The sequence below is a fragment of the Felis catus genome, chromosome F1 (genome assembly GCF_018350175.1).
Source record: "Felis catus isolate Fca126 chromosome F1, F.catus_Fca126_mat1.0, whole genome shotgun sequence".
In the NCBI taxonomy this organism is placed as follows: Eukaryota; Metazoa; Chordata; class Mammalia; order Carnivora; family Felidae; genus Felis; species Felis catus.
This window is the reverse complement of record NC_058384.1, coordinates 8107936-8126420: the sequence shown is the minus strand read 5'-3', so window position 1 is coordinate 8126420 and position 18485 is coordinate 8107936. Positions and strand designations below refer to the sequence as shown.

Sequence of the window (18485 nt, the reverse complement as noted above, 5' to 3'; positions counted from 1 at the left end):
TGTGTGGCAAGTCAGAGGTCACTTGAGGTCAAATAAGAAGCAACCTGGTTTAACCAACTCAGGACTGGATTATATATGCAGATTACTATCATATATTATTGTTGTATCTGCTAATAAATGACAACAAAACCTAAAGAAGTACAATTAACAACTGCATGTAAGGAGAGCAATAATAAAACATCTTACAGTTATACAGTGCAAACAGTCCTTTACAAACATTCTTCATTCATTAAACGTGAGGACAATTCTTATAAGATAGGTCAACACTTTAAAAATAGGAAGCCAAGCTCTCAAAGATATGTGACTTGCCAAAATATTTAGGAACTGGCAGAACTGGGACCTGACAAGGTAGTTCACACTCCACGCTCTGTAATCAACTGAAATCCCATACTTTTAAACTATTATGTTATTTAAAATGATATATTGTAACTTTTCACTATGGAAAGTATCAAACCACTCACAAAAGTAGAGTGAATGGTATAATAAACACTCAAGTACCTAAACCAAAACTCGAACAATTATCAGCACAAGCCAATCTTGCCTCACCTGTAGCTCTACCCAACTCCTCCATCAGACCATACATACTGGATTATTCTCATGCAGACTTCAGACTGAAGTATATATAAAAGTTTATATTTAATTGCAAGTAATAAGTTTGAAAAATCCTTCATACAATAAATTTATGTGAAAACACTTCCCCATTAACATTTAAAAATGTATTAAATAACACCTAGCACCAGATCTTGAGTTCTAAATATTTTCCAGTAAGATCCTCTGAGAGTTCCTTGGAAAAATGGGTGCTGACGGGGGCTAGGACAGGGAAAAACACTGATGAGCATGGAACACCTAGTGGTATAAGAAAGCAAAGAACTGCTTTAAAAAAAAAAAAAAGAAAGAAAAAAAAAGGATGGTGGCACATCCAAAGGACACAGGGCCAACCCAGAGGGCTTCCAAAGCTGGAACGATGTGAGCAACAACATCAGTAACAGTACTGGGTTAGGACCTTAGGAATAAAATAAATACTCGCGAATTCATGTCGATACACATCAACAGTTAAATAAATATGTAAGTGGCAGGGTGGGGGGGAGACAGAAGAGGACAAATCTTTACAGACAAGTTTCAATAAATACATGCAGAAGGACTGAGAGGAGTAGAAAATCACCACTAAAACGCCGCAGTTGTAACTGCTATAGGCAAGATCCACTATTGCATGCTAACACTGGTGGGCAAAAGTTTAAGGAGAAAGAAAATATTTGCAGTCTAAACATTACATATCAATTCTGTGTTGATTTTAACATATGACCAAAAATTTCTTGATACTACTTCCTTTAGCAACTGAAGCTTAAGTGCAATGCCTGAACACAGGCAGATGTCAGTGACTCACTTCCAACAGAAAATGAAGGTGGAGAAGCCCTGCAGACCCCACCTAACCAAGTGATTAAAGTTCGCATCACCAGTCCCAAGTCACATGCCATCACATACCCCCGCCGTGAAGCAAGAAGAGCCCTTCACTTCTGAACAGTCTTCCCCAAACCCACAGCCTCTGTCCAATTATGAGAGAGCATCAAACAAACCCAAACTGAGGGACGTTCCACGAAATACCTGACCGCTACTTTCACAAGTGTTAAGCTGACAAAAGACAAACTGTCGAGAGACTGGACTGGACTAAGAGAACATGACTAAATGCAATGTGTAGTCTGGACTGCATCTTGCAAGAAAAAAAAAAGATACTGGTAGAAAACTAGGGAAATCCTAAAAACGTCTGTTTAGTTAATAGTATTGTATACCAATATTAATTTCATTGCGTGGTAAACATACCAGGGTTAAAAAAATGTTTAACATTAAGGGAAACTGAGAGAAGGGTATACAGGAACTCTTTGAGATGGTATCTTTGTAATTCTTTCAGAATTCTAAAATTACTTAAAAATAAAGAGTTTTTAAAAAATAAACCAAATAATGCGGCACCCGGGTGGCTCAGTCAGTTAAGCCTCTGACTTCGGCTCAGGTCATGATCTCACAGTCTGTTGAGTTCGAGCTCTGCATCCGGGTCTGTGCTGACAGCTTAGAGTCTGGAGCCTGCTTCGGATTCTATGTCTCCCTTTCTCTCTGGCCCTCCCCTGCTCACACTCTCTCTCTCTCAAATAGGAATACACATTAATAAACAAACAAACAAACAAACAAACAAAACAATACAAATATACATATACTAAATTCAGGTGTCCTAATAGGGATTTTTATGAAGTTTAAGGCATAGACCCAAGATTCTTAAAAGAAATAAGAACCCATGTAAGAAGTCCTTTCTACTAAAGAATATAAGCCAAACGAAGCTTCTTCGCCAAAAAGCTAACGCCTGTTTTACAAGAATAATCTCAGGTATTCTTTTCAATTTATAACAAAGAAAAGAGGAGATGGTCCACTGACCTGGCTTTTATTAACGTGATCATTGGGATGCACAGGTTTCTTGCTACCAAGTTCACCTCCCAGCATTTCAATTGCTCTATTGCTAATGACTTCATTTACATTCATATTTGTCTGGGTTCCTGATCCAGTCTGCCATACCACAAGTGGAAAATGATCATTTAATTTACCTTCAGCTACCTGCAGAAAAAGAAATTTAAGAAATGAGTTTTTAAAAATAAGCAGTATTCAATATTCACGTAAACTACCATAATCGACTACAAGTAAGTGATCGCCTATAAAGTGCTATTTAAAGATGCCCACTTCTCTCATATGCTACATGATTTTCAGATGGTGCTGCACAGCTTGTGGTTGTCCAGGAAGTCCAAGCTTCAGGATCCCATGTTCCAACCACCGCCACTTATAAAACGAAAATTTCATCTATTCTGAAAGATGCAATTTCATGGATTCCAAATGAAAACTGAATCAAAGCTATCTTTCTTCTGTATCTCCAACTGCCTCTTCTAATAACATCCAGATAGGGCCACCTGTAAAGGCTGGCACATGTGGTAAGTTTTTAGGTACACTGACTGCAGTGCTCAGCGGGAACATCCAACAGATGTTACAGCTGGAATCAGCATGATAATGAACGAATTACTTGAAAATGAGTTCGCTGATAGTTACTTCACTGCAGATGTCCAATGAGTAGCAACTGCCAAGTGCAGAGACAAACACACAGTCCAGATCTGTCCCTGCTTCTGTCATATTTTTATGTGTCAGTTCTTGAATTATAAGCTCTCTAAGAGAGTTAGTGGTTAACTTCAGCTTCTAGAATGATTTTAGCTTGAAAAAAATCAGCATGCATCTTAGAAAATTAGCACCTTAAATAATTAGTTCATTTAAAAATTTTTTTTTTCAACGTTTATTTATTTTTGGGACAGAGAGAGACAGAGCATGAACGGGAGAGGGGCAGAGAGAGAGAGGGAGACACAGAATCGGAAACAGGCTCCAGGCTCCGAGCCATCAGCCCAGAGCCTGACGCGGGGCTCGAACTCCCGGACCGCGAGATCGTGACCTGGCTGAAGTCGGACGCTTAACCGACTGCGCCACCCAGGCACCCCAATAATTAGTTCATTTTAAAGTAAAACTTTTTTCCTAGTTATATAAAAATAATAGATGATCAGTGTGGAACATTTTGAGAAGTGAAAACGTTGTAAATTACAACAGCCCTACCCCTCAGGAACAGTGACTCTCGGCACACAATTACGATCATTAAATATATTTATTTAGGGGCACCTGAGAGGCTCAGTCGGCTAAGCGTCTGACTTTGGCTCAGGTCACGATCTCATGGTTCATGAGTTCAAGCCTCATGTCAGGCTCTGTGCTGATAGCTCAGAGCCTGGAGCCTGCTACAGATTCTGGGTCCCCCTCTCTCTCTGCCCCTCCCCTGCTCATGCTCTCTCTCTCTCTCTCTCCTCTCTCAAAATAAATAAATATTAAAAAAAATATTTTTTAATTTTTAAAAATAAATGAATACATATTTTACTACTCTCCCCACCCCATACTTTTTTTTTTTTTTCAACGTTTATTTATTTTTGGGATAGAGAGAGACAGAGCATGAACGGGGGAGGGGCAGAGAGAGAGGGAGACACAGAATCGGAAACAGGCTCCAGGCTCTGAGCCATCAGCCCAGAGCCTGACGCGGGGCTCGAACTCCCGGACCGCGAGATCGTGACCTGGCTGAAGTCGGACGCTTAACCGACTGCGCCACCCAGGCGCCCCCCCCATACTTCTTTCATTCTAGGTTTATCCTAGAACATTCTTCAAGAAACCAATTTTCTATCGCTTCACAATACAACTTGTATAAGCATCTGTTATGGTCGGATACAGTCTAATTTGTTACTATCATAAATAGTACTGCAATGAACACCACTATATATACAGTTTTTTAACTGTTATCTCTATGTCCTTAAGATTACATGAAAAGTGGATTAGTGACATTACATCTCCATACATATCATCATCAAATAACCAACTAGTTTTAAAAGGAATCATGTATACATAAAATAAAAAGTCAAATCTGTAAGTTTACCACCGCCTCTTCAAGTTTTCTTTAAATTATATAAATTAAAAGGAAAAGTCAAGAGAATTAAAAAGGCATAAGATCATCCAGAAATTCTGCCACAATATTTTAAACACCATATTAATATTCATCCTAACCAAACAAGAAGGCTGCCACATTACCCTGAAATTCATTAACTCAGGAACTCAGTGGCCCTTTCCTCCGCCCGGGCCTGACAGCATCTCGTAAACGCAAGGGGCCTGATGCCACTGCGTAAACAGCACACTTATGGGCTCCTACCTCATCGGCTGCCTTCATTATCGCATTAGCAATCTTCGAATCGAGACCATAATCCTGGTTTACTTCAGCAGCCGCTCGCTTCAGGATGCCAAAGGCTTTAATAACTGGGATCTAAAATGAATCGGAAAAACATCTCAAATTATCAAGTTTTGTTTAGCATAAAAAATTAAGATTAATATTTTATGCAAGTGCAAAAACTAAGTAAACGCTAACTGAAGCAACACTACAGTAACATAGGATTACAGACAGATAGGCGTGGAATGGACCAAGATTCGTCATGTATCTGTTTAGGGAACCAAACAAAAGCAAGTATGTTGATTCGTTTTACACGTGTGTGTATTCCCTCCACACAAACACGTGCGCATATGCAATGTACCTACCACTCATTCTGCTTTTTTATAATATGTTATAATGTATATGTGTTTATATACATAAAAACAAACGGTGCTCAATCATTTCACCAGCAAGCACCATTATTTTCCCTCACTGGATCTCATACCACATCATTATTTTTCTTTTTTCTCTTTAAAAGCAATAAAAATAAAAGTAATATTTAACTGCCAATAAGTTTTAAATAACCAGTTATTAAATGGGTATCATTTCATCCCGAAGTCAAAAAGCATGATATTCTAGTTATTGAGGGCTTGACACCCTGTAAGTCATTGAATATTTCTTCAAGCCCAGGGTACTACACACTGATACATCTAACTGAATTTCAAACCCTTTCAGTTTGCAGATCTTTTCACTTCCGGCTCGGAATCACCCCAAATTTAAAGGGATGAAACCGAGTAACTTTTGATGACGTTTTAATGAAATGATATCTGGTTTTTGCAAGATGAAAGAATTATGTGTTCTTGCCAAAATTAACAGTGCAGACGGTAGTCTGGATTCCATACCAGGTTTGAAGGGAGAAAGAGTGCAAGCAAGAAAGGAAGGGTGGGGGAAAAGAGGAAGGAACAGCACAATGGAAGCTACAGTCCTCAAGGGAAATCAAGGTGAAAAAAAAAAAAAACAAAGAAAAGGAAGGAACAGGACACGTTAAACCTGGGCCAAAGAGAGGCTACACTGAGGGGCAAACTGAAAAGGAAGTAACTAAAGAGTTTTTCTATTTTGAATCCAAAGAAACTAAAATTAAAACATTTTAAGTGTTTTACCCAAATGAGATAGAGACAAATGGCACATAGGATTCGAAACTTAAAAACTTTAAACCTGAAACAGATGCGGGACACCTGGGCGGCTCAGTTTGTTAAGCATCTATCTGACTCTCATTTTGGCTCAGGTCATGATCTCATGGTTCGTGGGATCGAGCCCCCTGCATCGAGCTCTGCACTGACAGTGCAAAGCCTGCTTGGGCTTCTCTCTCTCACTGTCTCTCTGTCCCTCCCCTGTTCATGCATGTGCTCTAAGTAAATAAACCTAATAAAAAAAAATTTTTTTTTAAAAACATGAAACAGATGGGAATTGAAATTTCTACAGGAGCACACTGGTGGTGGCTTAAACTACTGCCAAAGTCATAAGTGACAGCCTGTCAGCTCTGGCCACCCAAATGAAGTGACTCACCCCAGTGTCCACAGACTCGTAAAAATGAAAGAGGGTCACAGCGGAGTTTCACTGAACACTACTACAATGAAATGGTAAAAGGACACTGGGGAGAAAAGAAGGGTCTCATTATTCTTAATTGACTCACATTGGAAGTTCATGATCTTTTTTGGTTTTGTTTTCCGTCGGACCTCAGGGGCAAAGGGCTGGGTTTACTCATACTACTCAGGTCAGGGCACATCATCGTCTGCTTTACATTTTTAAAAGTTCAGGATCTTGACGGAGATGAAACAAAACGTGACAAAACAGATACCCCACAATTCCACCTTTTACAGACGTGTCATGTGCATAGCTGCCCAGTCTCTGGAGCAGCAGCGGCAATCACACCCCCCAGAACCCCATCCCTCGCCGCCTGAAGCAGGACCATTAAGAAGTGACATGCTTACTCCTACCAACACTGATTAGGACTGACCTCCTTAATCCCAAGAGTTGAACTAGATGAGGATATTTTAGGATCAGCTGCTACCCTCTGTCGCCTAACCACGTCGTCTGACCCGAGTTTACCTCACCACCAAGACAGCTGTCAGTGACAATGACAAAAAAAGATTTTCTTCAAAGAAGAGTCAACTGTAGCCACTTGTAAAATCGTATAAGCCTGTCAGAGATTCAGTCGTAAAGGCTCAGGAATGGGTTGAAGTTCCACATGGAAGTTAAAATTATTGTATGATAAAAGTGTATTTAGAAGACAGCTATTAAACCATATCTCACCGGAGGAAGGCTGGCTACTCCTAGGCTCCCATCCTATCCTGCACTGTGGCACCGACTAGTGCTCTTAGTGCAGATGGGCTCCAGTAACACAGGTAATCTACTCCTTCAGTTCTTTTCACACTCTGACATCTCTGAAACCAAGGTACATCAATGACACGTCACAGCTCTGACAGCCTTTCTTTTCTGGGGCTACATAATGGTGTATCTTCTAACTGACGTCATCTTAAATTTAGCGAAACATGGTAGAAAGTTTTCTAATCAATCATTCGTGTAGCAATGAACATATATATTACCTGTTATATGCCAGATATGGTTAAGAAGAATATTTTTATGTATTTGTGTATGCTTTCCTAGAAACTGCAACCAAGATAGAAAATATAATATTGAAGAAAAATGTTTTCTTTTAAACCAGTTTAAAAAATTAAGTATTGAAACTAAAAATGTTTAAACTGTAAAATTCTAGTAAAAATCTGAATAATCCCAGCAAGAATAAAAAGACAAGTCACTGAGTTCTATCAAATAAAACTCTAAAATATTCAAAGTCACAGCCCAAAATAATAGTATTAAAGTTCAAAAAGGTCTTTGATATTTTAAAGAGAAATATCTTACTGTTCACAAAGCCAGTTACATAATAACTTCATGTTTTAACTCTGTAAAGTATTTATTTATGGAGTAAAGTGACTCATTTGAATAAAGCCAATACTTCCACAAAACCACTTACTGGCATGCGCTCCGTCACACCTCCAATTTTAAAGTTCATCGTGGATCTCACAGTCTGGGCGCCATAATACTTATCATTTGGGACCTTGAGTTCACCAAAGGTATCAAACTCTATCCGAAAGGAATTTTGGCTTGCCTAAAGAGAAAAATAAGACGCTATTATAGCTTAAAAAGAAACCGAGTATCAAAGCAATAACACCTTGTCAGCTGTAAGGGGAAAGAAACCTTAGTAAGTACCACAAAGACCAAAAAATCCCATTGGATTCTCATTCTACTACCCAGTTCTTTTCTTGAGAATTTTTTTGTCATTTTTTTTTTTTTCCAATTTGGATACAGTTGACACCCAGAATGTTACATTAGTTTCAGGTGTCCAACATGATGACTCCACAACTCTATGTCCATGCTGTGCCCACCACAGTACAGCTACCCTCTATCACCACACAACACTATTACAATACCATGGACTACTGCCTTATGCCGTACCTTTTATTCTGGTGATTTATTCATTCCATACCTGAAAACCTGTACCTTCACCCATTTTGCCCACCTCCCCCATCCCCCACCTCTTTGGCAACCAGCAGTTGGTGCTCTGTATTTATGGGTCTGATTCTGCTTTGTGTTTATTCCTTTGTTTTTAAAATTCCACATAGAAGTGAAATCATATGGTATTTGTCTTTCTCTGACTTATTTCACTTAGAATAGTACCCTCTAGGTCCATCCATGTTGCAAACATCAAGATCTCATTTTTTGATGGCTCAGTAATATTCCACTGTGTATATATACCACATCTTGTTTATCCATTGGTCTATCAATGGACAGTTGGGCTGTTTCCATATCTTGGCTGTTGTAAGTAGTGCTACGATAAACACAAGGGTGTATCTATCTTTTTGAATTTTTTTCATTTTCTTTGGGTAAATACCCAGTAGCGGAATTACTGGATCTTATGGTACCCTTATTTTTAGTTTTTTGAGGATTCTCCGTACTGTTTTCTACAGTGGCCACACCAGTTTGCATTCCCATCAAAAGTGCACAAGGGTTCCTCTTTCTCCACATCCTCACCAACACTTATTTCTTGTCTTTTTGATGCTAACCATTCTGACAGGTGTAAGGTAATATACATAATTGTGGTTTTGATATGGAGTTCCTTGAAAATTAGTGATGTTGAGCATCCTTTCATGTCTCTGTTGGCCATTTACACATCTTCTTTGGACAAATGTCTATTCAGGTCCTCTGCCCATTTTCAATCAGATTATTTGGGCTTTTTGGTGTTGTGTAACTTCTTTATACATTTTGGACATTAACCTCTTATCAGATATCATTTGCAAATACTGCAGATTTTAAAGACAGACTGTAGAATTCACATGCTATGCCGAGGTTAAATAAAGGAAAGACTCTGAAGTAAAAATAATTATCTTTTCCAGTTCAGAAATATATCTCCTATAGGAAAAGCTTTGACCAATTCAATGTGCAGTACTTGGGTTAATCTTTATTTTACAGGAAACTTTAGAAAACGGCCTAAAAATGATACTTTAAAGGTTGTAAATGTTACATACTGAAGCAGAGCTCAGCCATGGTCTACAAATACCAGGCATGACCGATAGATGAGTGCAGTATGAACAGCCCAGGCTTTGCAGTCAAGACAGCCCCCCACTTAGTAGCTGTGTCGCCTTCAACAAGTCAACTTCTCTCATCTATAAATTAAATGTACAGACAAGGGAGGATGGACTAGGTCAGTTCTTAACCTTTTCAGGGCAATGGAACCCTTTGAGAATATGAGGAAAGCTATGGATCCTTTCTCTAGGAAAATGAACACAAATACATATACTGTATGCAAAATCTTACATATGATTTTAGAGTTTGTATCTTGAAGCCAATCCACTACCCAGAATAAGAACCCATGATCTAAAGTCCCTATTATGGAGAGTCCAAGATTCCATCAAGTACATCAACTTATACTAATAAAAAATTTAAAAAATATATATTTATACTAATAAAAAATTAACTGCTCAACAAATATTTTAGAATATTATAAAAAAGACTTACTGTAAAATAATAAAAGTTGGAATTTACATGATACTTTATAGCAAGGAGTCTCCAGAGAGATACTCAGAGCTTTAATTAGTGTGCATTATGAAATAAACATGGTCAGATGATTCAAAAGATTTAAAAATTCCTAGCCAAGTAATTCTGTTTTATTAATAGTCCTCTGAAAAAGAAAAACGTAATTTGTAGTTATACCCTGGGACTAGACAGATTTACAAAACCCTTTATGTTATAAAGCCTTTTGGATTGCAGAAACAGAAAAGTATCTATGTATCTATGTAGACATATAGTAGTCTCACCAGTGAGGTACATTTTCTTCTATTGTCTAAGTCTGTGGAGGACTAGCTTAAGCCAATAAGCAGCAGCAGCTAATAAAAATAATCACACCTCAGCATTCAGTATGCTATGCAGCAAACTCTTTTCAAGCATCACTTTATCTGACTTTTATAATCACTCCAGGAGACTGTGCTATTGCATCTGCATCTCAGAGGAACTGGAGATTTGGAGAGATTAAATAATCTCAGGAGATCACCCAGTTAGCAAGGGGAAAGACCTGAAACCCTCAAAGCCTGGACTGGCAAAACCCAAAAGCTGTTTGGATTTACGACTTTTTTATTACTACTTCCATAAGCCAAGACACAGAGGGAGTAACTCCAGACTGGCCACAACAGAGCCTTGAGTTGTGCCCCTAACCCTGAAGAATAAAAGGAGGTGGACATGTGTGGTTAGATTTTTCTCTAACAGAGCTTGGTTATACTGACACCACTATACATCACTATAACTTGCTTCCTACCCTGTAGACCCAGAGCACCTGGGGCTCTGTGTCTCCGAAGCACTAATGAAAATATTTTGCATTATGATCTCTGTTTTAGGTAGCCTAAATAAATCTTCACGTATGTTAAAGTATACTTTGACCGGATGACACTAGCAATGACAGCAGGGGCACTCAACTCATAAACTCAGTGTTCTTCTTCTCATCACCTTGTTAGGAGACAGCAACAAGATGCCAGCTCTAAAAGGAGAATGGTTTCCATCAGTCACTTGTGAAATCAGGTTCAACCCCTTAGATTTACATCACCACTTTCTGCTTCAAAATTATTAAATTCTCGGGGTGCCTGGGTGGCTCAGTCGGTTGAGCGGCCGACTTCGGCTCAGGTCATGATCTCTTGGTCTGTGAGTTTGAGCCCCGCGTCGGCTCTGTGCTGACAGCTCAGAGCCTGGAGCCTATTTCAGATTCTGTCTCCCTCTCTCTGACCCTCCCCTGTTCATGCTCTGTCTCTCCCTGTCTCAAAAAAATAAATAAAACGTTAAAAAAAATTTTAAAAAAATAAAGAGTTTAACCAGCTGGGCATGAGGCAGACACAAAGTGTGACTTCCCAATGGTTCCTGTGAGGCTTGTGCTCATTTAAAATCAGCCCCCCTTCTGGAGAAACATGAAGGGTAATGGTCCTGTTCTCTGCAGGCTTACTGCCATTAAGACACAGAAATACCATGTACTGTTAGCAGCCACTAACTCCAGGAACCTCAGAAATTGATGAAGTGGTCTCAAAATTTGCATGCCAGTCTAAACCAGAAAAGTCAATAAATACAGGCCTCGAGCCTCTAAGATGTCCCCCTGCACATGCATGTGTAAGATAACCATTAACTAAACCATGGCACTTTCTAAAGAAATGTCTTTCAGATTCTCAGTTTCAGGCGGTTTAAAAGAATATTCAGTGTTCAAGAAAATCCAAATCATTTCTCATGTAAAAGGACAACCTCCAAAGATAAAAATCCAAAGTTTGACTTCACAGCGTTTGGGTTTTAAGTTTCTTTCAGGAAAACTCTGGCTCAACTTAAAATATAGGGTGACCACAAAGTCTTGCAATACTGGCAAATATACAATAACTGTTTTATTGATATTGATACATTGTAATATAGAAGATATAATCTGTTTCCAGTCTTCATGGCCATCCTGCAGACCATTAAGGAAATACAGAAAAGAAACTTTAAAAGACGTGGGGCTTGGGGCGTCTGGGTGGCGCAGTCGGTTAAGCGTCCGACTTCAGCCAGGTCACGATCTAGCGGTCCGTGAGTTCGAGCCCCGCGTCAGGCTCTGGGCTGATGGCTCGGAGCCTGGAGCCTGTTTCCGATTCTGTGTCTCCCTCTCTCTCTCTGCCCCTCCCCCGCTCAAGCTCGGTCTCTCTCTGTCCCAAAAAATAAATAAAAAACGTTGAAAAAAAAATTAAAAAAAATAAAAAAGACGTGGGGCTTTCCATCCACCATGCCAGCAAGGCACTCTCAAAGCTGGTCTCCACTACATATTCTCACTCTTACTGTGCTATTTCTCCTAGGCGGTATTTATCACATTGTAATTAACTGTGCATCATTTCTTTCCTTATTTAAACACCCCCAGTAGTCTCTAAACTCTATGCTTGTAGCAACCGTCTTTTTCCAAGGGCCTGATACATAGCAGGTGTTCAATAAATGCATTATCTTATGCTTGTAGTGACTGTCTTTTTCACAGGACTCAGATGCACAGCCTGCATTCAATAAATGCTATCTTCCTAGTGGATGAACATTTATGGCTCATTTGGATACAAGGTAATTTAGGGCATTTATGGTTACGTAAATTCTCAACAGTAGCAATAAAAAAAAAGCTTTTAATAAAATCAACACAAAGATTTTTAACTGAGATTACAGGGCAAAAGACAGATTTGGAATTACGGGCGAGGGGGAGTCCTATCGCCATTTGATCTTAGCTAACATTACAACACTAAAAAAGCAAGGCAGTGCTATTTTTTCAGTATTTATAACAGGACAGATTCAGTTCTCCAGCCGCCAATTCCCTTTTTACAAAACACTCTGTAAAAAATACATAAATGTTTTAAAGGCTCTAAATGCACTAAAATTATTAGAGCAGGAAACTGCAGGAATATGAAGCACCCCTGATTTTGTAGTTTCAAGTACAGTAATGCCATGAAATTATCTTAAAGTTCACAGTTCAGAACATGTCTTGGGCCTTTGAAATATGCTAGACGGAGGCATTTATTTAATGAGCACCTACTATTGCCAAACACTGTCAAAGTACTTTCACATGGGCAGTCTTGCTGGGTTCCTGTTATTATTTCCATTTTACATGCAGAAACTGAGGCACAAAGACAAGTTGCCCCAAATCTGAACTTTGAGCAGCAGAGTAGGATTTGAAATCACATCTCTGACTGCAGAGCTCATACTACAGCACGGTGAACTTGTGCAGAACTGTAACTCTTACTAAACTACCACTTATTCTCCAAACTCCTCCCACCAATACGCGTGCGCCTATGTATTTAAAATGCTCGTCAAAGCCCAAACTACTGAAGGTGACACTCGAACAGGCAAAGGACTTGAACTTGGACCTTTACGTTCCTTTGGTCTTTCTGAATTAAAAAATACTGACTCAGCTACAGTTAGATCCCATCCAATCTTCCCTAACATACTTAAGGACACTCTGTCCCCCTCAACAAATTTCAAGGTTTTACAGAAGTGGGGAAAACCATCGTCAGCCTACCAAAATTGGCAACTTCGTGAAAAGTTAAAATCTTTGAAGTTCCCAAGAACCTTCAACCCCACCCCGAGGCCTGAAAGAAGTTCACCGCCCAGTGGTGTTAAAAGGCCGCAGGTCCGGGGCGACGATCAACACTGGGCCTGCTCAGGGGCAGGGGCGGCAGCGGCCCTCGTCCCCCGCCTCCCACCCCGGCACAGTCCCCAGGGCAGCGCCCCAGGGTGGGGGCCTCCGCACCGGCTGGATCGCCGCAGAACGCGCGGCTGGGGTGGGCCCCTACGGCCCACCCCAGGGGTCCCCGCAGGACCCTCGCCGGCGGCTGCAGCCCCTGCCCACGCGCTCACCCGGGGAGGAGGCGGCGCTACGAGGCCCGGAAGCCCGCCACGCGGGCGCGCGGCCCAGGCCGGGGTCGGCCGGGACGCCGCGGGAATCCCTCCCGCCTGCCGGGCCGGCGAGCCGGAGGGCTGAAGGTCACCGCGGGGAGGCTGGGGCTCGGGCGGCCAGCGCTCACCATTCCAGCGGCGTTCGGGGCCCGCAGTGGGAGGACCGGCACGCCTCCGAGGCCGGGAGCTGAGGCTGAGCCGGGAGGCCGCACGAGGCGACGCGAGCGCGCGAGGAGTCGGACGACGCGGTACATGGTGCACCGGCAGCCTGGGTAGAATTTGGGGGCGGTTGAGGCCACGCCTCCACGCCCGCCGTCTGAACACATCCCTCCCACGGCGCCTCGCTCTTATCCAATCAAGCCGAGGGGGTGGGGTGGGACCAATCGTGAATGGCCAGTAAAGAGAGAGGGGGCGGGCTTACCTTCTGTGTAGTTGAGCGGACCCTGGAAGCCCTCGGATTCATTGGAAACTAGGGGGAAGGGAATTATGGGGAAGGAAGTTTACGTTGAAACCTCTTTGAAACAGCTTGATCGCTGTTTGAGGCAGAGGGAGGGCGAGAGTATTAGCTGGTGAATGAGTCAGTGTTGGTTGATGACATTCTAGACAGAAATATTTATTTATCATATAATCACTCATTACATGTTCTCTCTTTGGAATCTTTTAAAATTTCTTCCAGGGGGCGCCTGGGTGGCTCAGTCGGTCAAGCGTCGGACTTCGGCTCAGGTCATGATCTCGCGGTCCGTGAGTTCGAGCCCCGCGTCGGGCTCTGTGCTGATGGCTCAGAGCCTGGAGCCTGTTTCCGATTCTGTGTCTCCCTCTCTCTCTGACCCTCCCCTGTTCATGCTCTGTCTCTCTCTGTATCAAAAAATAAATAAACGTTAAAAAATTAAATAAAATAAAATTTCTTCCAGATTACGTCTTCCGTATAGAAATTTTGGAAATCGAAGCGAAGTATAGACAATGAAATAATAATTATCCATAATGCCAACACTTAAAAAGTCATGTGGAGGTCTCTGCAATTTACCTTTCTCTTCTAAACGGGTACACTCAAGAACTCTCTTTTAAAGTGTAGTGTGGAAGGTGTCCACAGTTACAGGTGATTTTGGAATCTTTATTATTTACATTTAGGTTCTCCCAAGTTTTTGTGCACTGATAATATATGCATGTTCACATTAAAGGCATATTGTTTTAGTAAGAGGTGATGACAGAAAAGCACGAACTGATATAAAATTACATGCGAACCACAGTTTTATCTCTTCTCTCTTCTGCTTTGTATTCCTTGAAACCAGATGACAGTTAATCACGAAAGAAAAACATTGGATGATGTCCAGAAGTCAAAAGTCCAGGACTTGCAAAGCCAAGCTTATGAGAGTCAGCCTCTGTCAAACCCCTGGGTAACACTGCTTATGTTATTTTGTGATTTATGAATTTGACTCATGTATTTAAAATATGAAAATTTAAATGAGAGAGCATGATCCTTGAACTACAATCAAAACACTCCAAAAAGTTCACCAGAACTCTTTATACCTCAGTGTCACCTCCCTGTGTCATCAACTCATGATTCAGAAATTACTACAGTTCTTGATGACGGGCACCTGGGTGGTTCAGTCAGTTAAGCACTTGACGCGGTTTCAGTTTAGGTCATAATCTCATTGTTTCATGGCTTCAAGCTCCACATTGGGTTCTGTCTGCTTGTGATTCTCTTTCTCCTCTTTCTGACCGTCTCCCACTCACGCTGTCTCTGACTCTCTCAAAAATAAATAAATGAACTTTAAAAAAAATAAAATACTTGATGAAAAAGTGAAAACAGCAGTTACTTCGAAGTTAGGACAGAATAAAAGAAATTCAGAAATCAAAAGGTAATGCAATGGTTTCAGAAAGCAATGAACCACCTATCCCATTCGTTTAGGCTTCCCACAATTAAAAGGCAAACAACACAAAGTTTAGTGTGTAAGTAGTATTCTTAGTGTTGTCATCAGCTTGACAGAAAACTACAGGAACATTTACTAACAATCACTATCATTTCCTAGAAAATGCTAACAGTTTGATGCATTTGCTGCATAGCCTTCATAAACTAAAAGAAATAACAAATTACTAATACCGGAGAGGCATTTTCTTCCCCATCTTCCCAGAAACTATCATTATTTTTGCTGTGTATCCTTTCAGTTTACCTGTGTATTTTTTGCTTTGTATACTGATATGCAAACACAATGGGTTTAAAATTTTAAAGCTTTACTGTTCTATAACTAAACTGTTTTTGAGATCTAGCCATGATATTTTTAACTTAATAGTACTCCTATCACATGAATTTAGCACATTTTCTTAGCAATCTTTTAAACTTAGTATTCCATTGCATAAATATAAAATGTTTTCTTTATACGGTTCTTGAAGAAGGGCATCTTTTGCTATTATACACAGTGCTTCAGTGAACAGAAGTTTATGGTTTCTTCATAGATCATAGAGTAACATCACATCATGGAATGACATCACTCTATATTCCTACTGCTGCTTATCATTTTGAATTCTTTTTTTCAGCATTGATATTTCTATGCTAGTTGGTTACTATTTGCCTCATGTATGTTTCTCATTTTATTTTGGATAGTTTTGTTTCCTTTTTACTTTGAGCATATCTCCTGTTTCCACCACACAGTTTAATGTTTTAAAATCCAAGTTGGTAGACTTTTAATAAATGGTCTGTTTTAATCCCTTCCAACAACCACCTGTTGATGCGTGTTACAATCCAGAAATGTTTCTAAGCACTTTATGCATTAATTCTTTTAACAATCAAAGCAGTCCTGCAACGTAGGGTCCTATTATTACTTCTGTTCATAGAAGAGAAAATTGATGCTTAGGGGCATTCGACTTAACAATTTTGCAGGCACATTGTCGGACTTATTTTCTGCATCACTATTAATATTTCTCAGGAAATGGTGCCTGGCAGTGCACAGTGATTAAAAATAATTAAAAATATAATAATAAATGTGATGCCTTGGTCACTTAGTCAGTTGAGTGTCCAACTTGACTAAAGCCCATGTCATGATCTCTGTGGGATCATGGGATTGAGTCCTGTATCAGACTCTGCACTGAGCATGGAGTCTGCTTAAGATTCTCTCTCTCTCTCTCTCTCTCTCTCTCTCTCTCTCTCTCTCTCTCTCCTTCTCTCTGCCCCTCTTCCTCACTTGTGCTAAATAAATAAATAAGTAAGTAAGTAAAAGTTGGGGCAAAATTTATTTTCCTGATAGTGTTGTAACAGTATCTCCCATTCCATATGCCCCCCCTATAGTATGAATTTGCCACAGAAGAGTCTAAATACCCTCCCCTTTAATATTGGCTGGCCTTATGCCTCGCTGATAACCAATAGACTCTGAGAACAGTAGCAGCTGAAGCTATGTCAGAAAAGCTCATGCCTCTTCCCTGTGGTTTCCTGAGACACTTGTTCTGTAGTAAGCCAGCCACCATGTAAGTAGTTCGACTACCCTGGGGCACCTGGGTGGCTCAGTTGGTTAAGCGTCTGACTTTGACTCAGGTCATGATCTCATGGTTCATGAGTTCAAGCCCTGCATCAGTCTCTTTGCTGACAATGTGGAGCCTGCTTGGGATTCTCTCTCTCCATCTCTCTCTCTCTGCCCCTCCCCTGCTTGCTTGCTCTCTCTCAAAATAAATAAATAAACTTAAAAAACAGAAGTTCGACTACCCTAAGACAGTCATGCCAGAGAGGCCACACACAGAGGCATTGTAGTCAGCAGCCCTGGTTGCTCTCCCAGCTGACACCTAGCTTCAGTTCTCAGCCTTGTGAGTGAGGCATCTTAGATACACAACTCTGATGGACTTGCATAACTGGAAGCCCACAAATAGAACAGATTCCAACCTCACTGTTGTAGTTCTGCTTCTCTTCTTGGTTCTGCCCTTGGTTCTGCCCTTTTGTTTTTGAACTTCATCAAAAAGATGTGACCACTGCTTGACCCATGAGCTAGACCAGTGTATTCGGAGGCTCCTAATCCCCTCCCCTGTCCTTGGAATGTCTTTCCTGTCCCTAGCGATTGCTCCAAGGACATAGCCTTGAGATGATGATGTGTTGAAAACATCGCGGGGTACACGTGACTGAGCCCAGTTAGGACCTCTTCACAAACTTAAGATTTGGAAGTTGGGTGTGGGGATCCATTAGTCTTGCCACAACTCAAGATAAGCCTCATACATAAGTGCCCTTTGCTTATTAAAACAGCTACCTACAAACCCACAGTGGCCTACCTCTCTCTTGAGTTCCTCCCTGCCCTCTATGTTTGGGGGTGGGTTTCAGATTACACCGGGGAAAGTACCAAGAAGGCTGTGAACCAACACGTTTTCTTTGTGTAGGTTTCATCTTCAGGGGGGACAAGATGGCGGCAGCCATGCCAGACTTTGAGTCTTTCACTTTCAGTGAAAGAGGGGAACTCTTCTTTCCAGAAGCTCTCCCCTGAGATGTGAGTAAGAACTTTCCCAGAAGACCTTAGCGAACCTCTCTTCACATCTCATTGAGCTATATCAGATCATATGACGCTTCCAAATCAAACACTGGCAAAGCAGAATGGGATAATCTAGTTAAAATATTAAAATGCCATGTACTATTTTTTTAAAATTTTTTTTTAAATGTTTACTCTTGAGAGAGAGAAAGACAGAAAGATGAGAGTGTGAGTGCGGAAGAGGCAGAGAGAGAGAGAGAGGGAGACACAGAATCCGAAGCAGGCTCCAGGTTCTGAGCTGTCAGCATAGA

At 40.8% G+C, this 18485-nt stretch overlaps 1 protein-coding gene across 1 annotated transcript in view; it reads right to left on the bottom strand.

Annotated features, from left to right (window-relative positions):
- FH (fumarate hydratase) overlaps window positions 1-14032 on the bottom strand; it is a 30021-nt gene extending 15989 nt beyond the window's left edge. The window contains exons 1-4 of the mRNA XM_023247450.2: window positions 13864-14032; window positions 7788-7922; window positions 4760-4870; window positions 2422-2598 (exon numbers count right to left, since the gene is read on the bottom strand). Of these exons, the coding sequence (XP_023103218.1) occupies window positions 2422-2598; window positions 4760-4870; window positions 7788-7922; window positions 13864-13989 (549 nt within the window). The 5' untranslated portion in view covers window positions 13990-14032. The remainder of the gene's footprint in view (window positions 1-2421; window positions 2599-4759; window positions 4871-7787; window positions 7923-13863) is intronic.
- Window positions 14033-18485: the final 4453 nt, after the last annotated feature.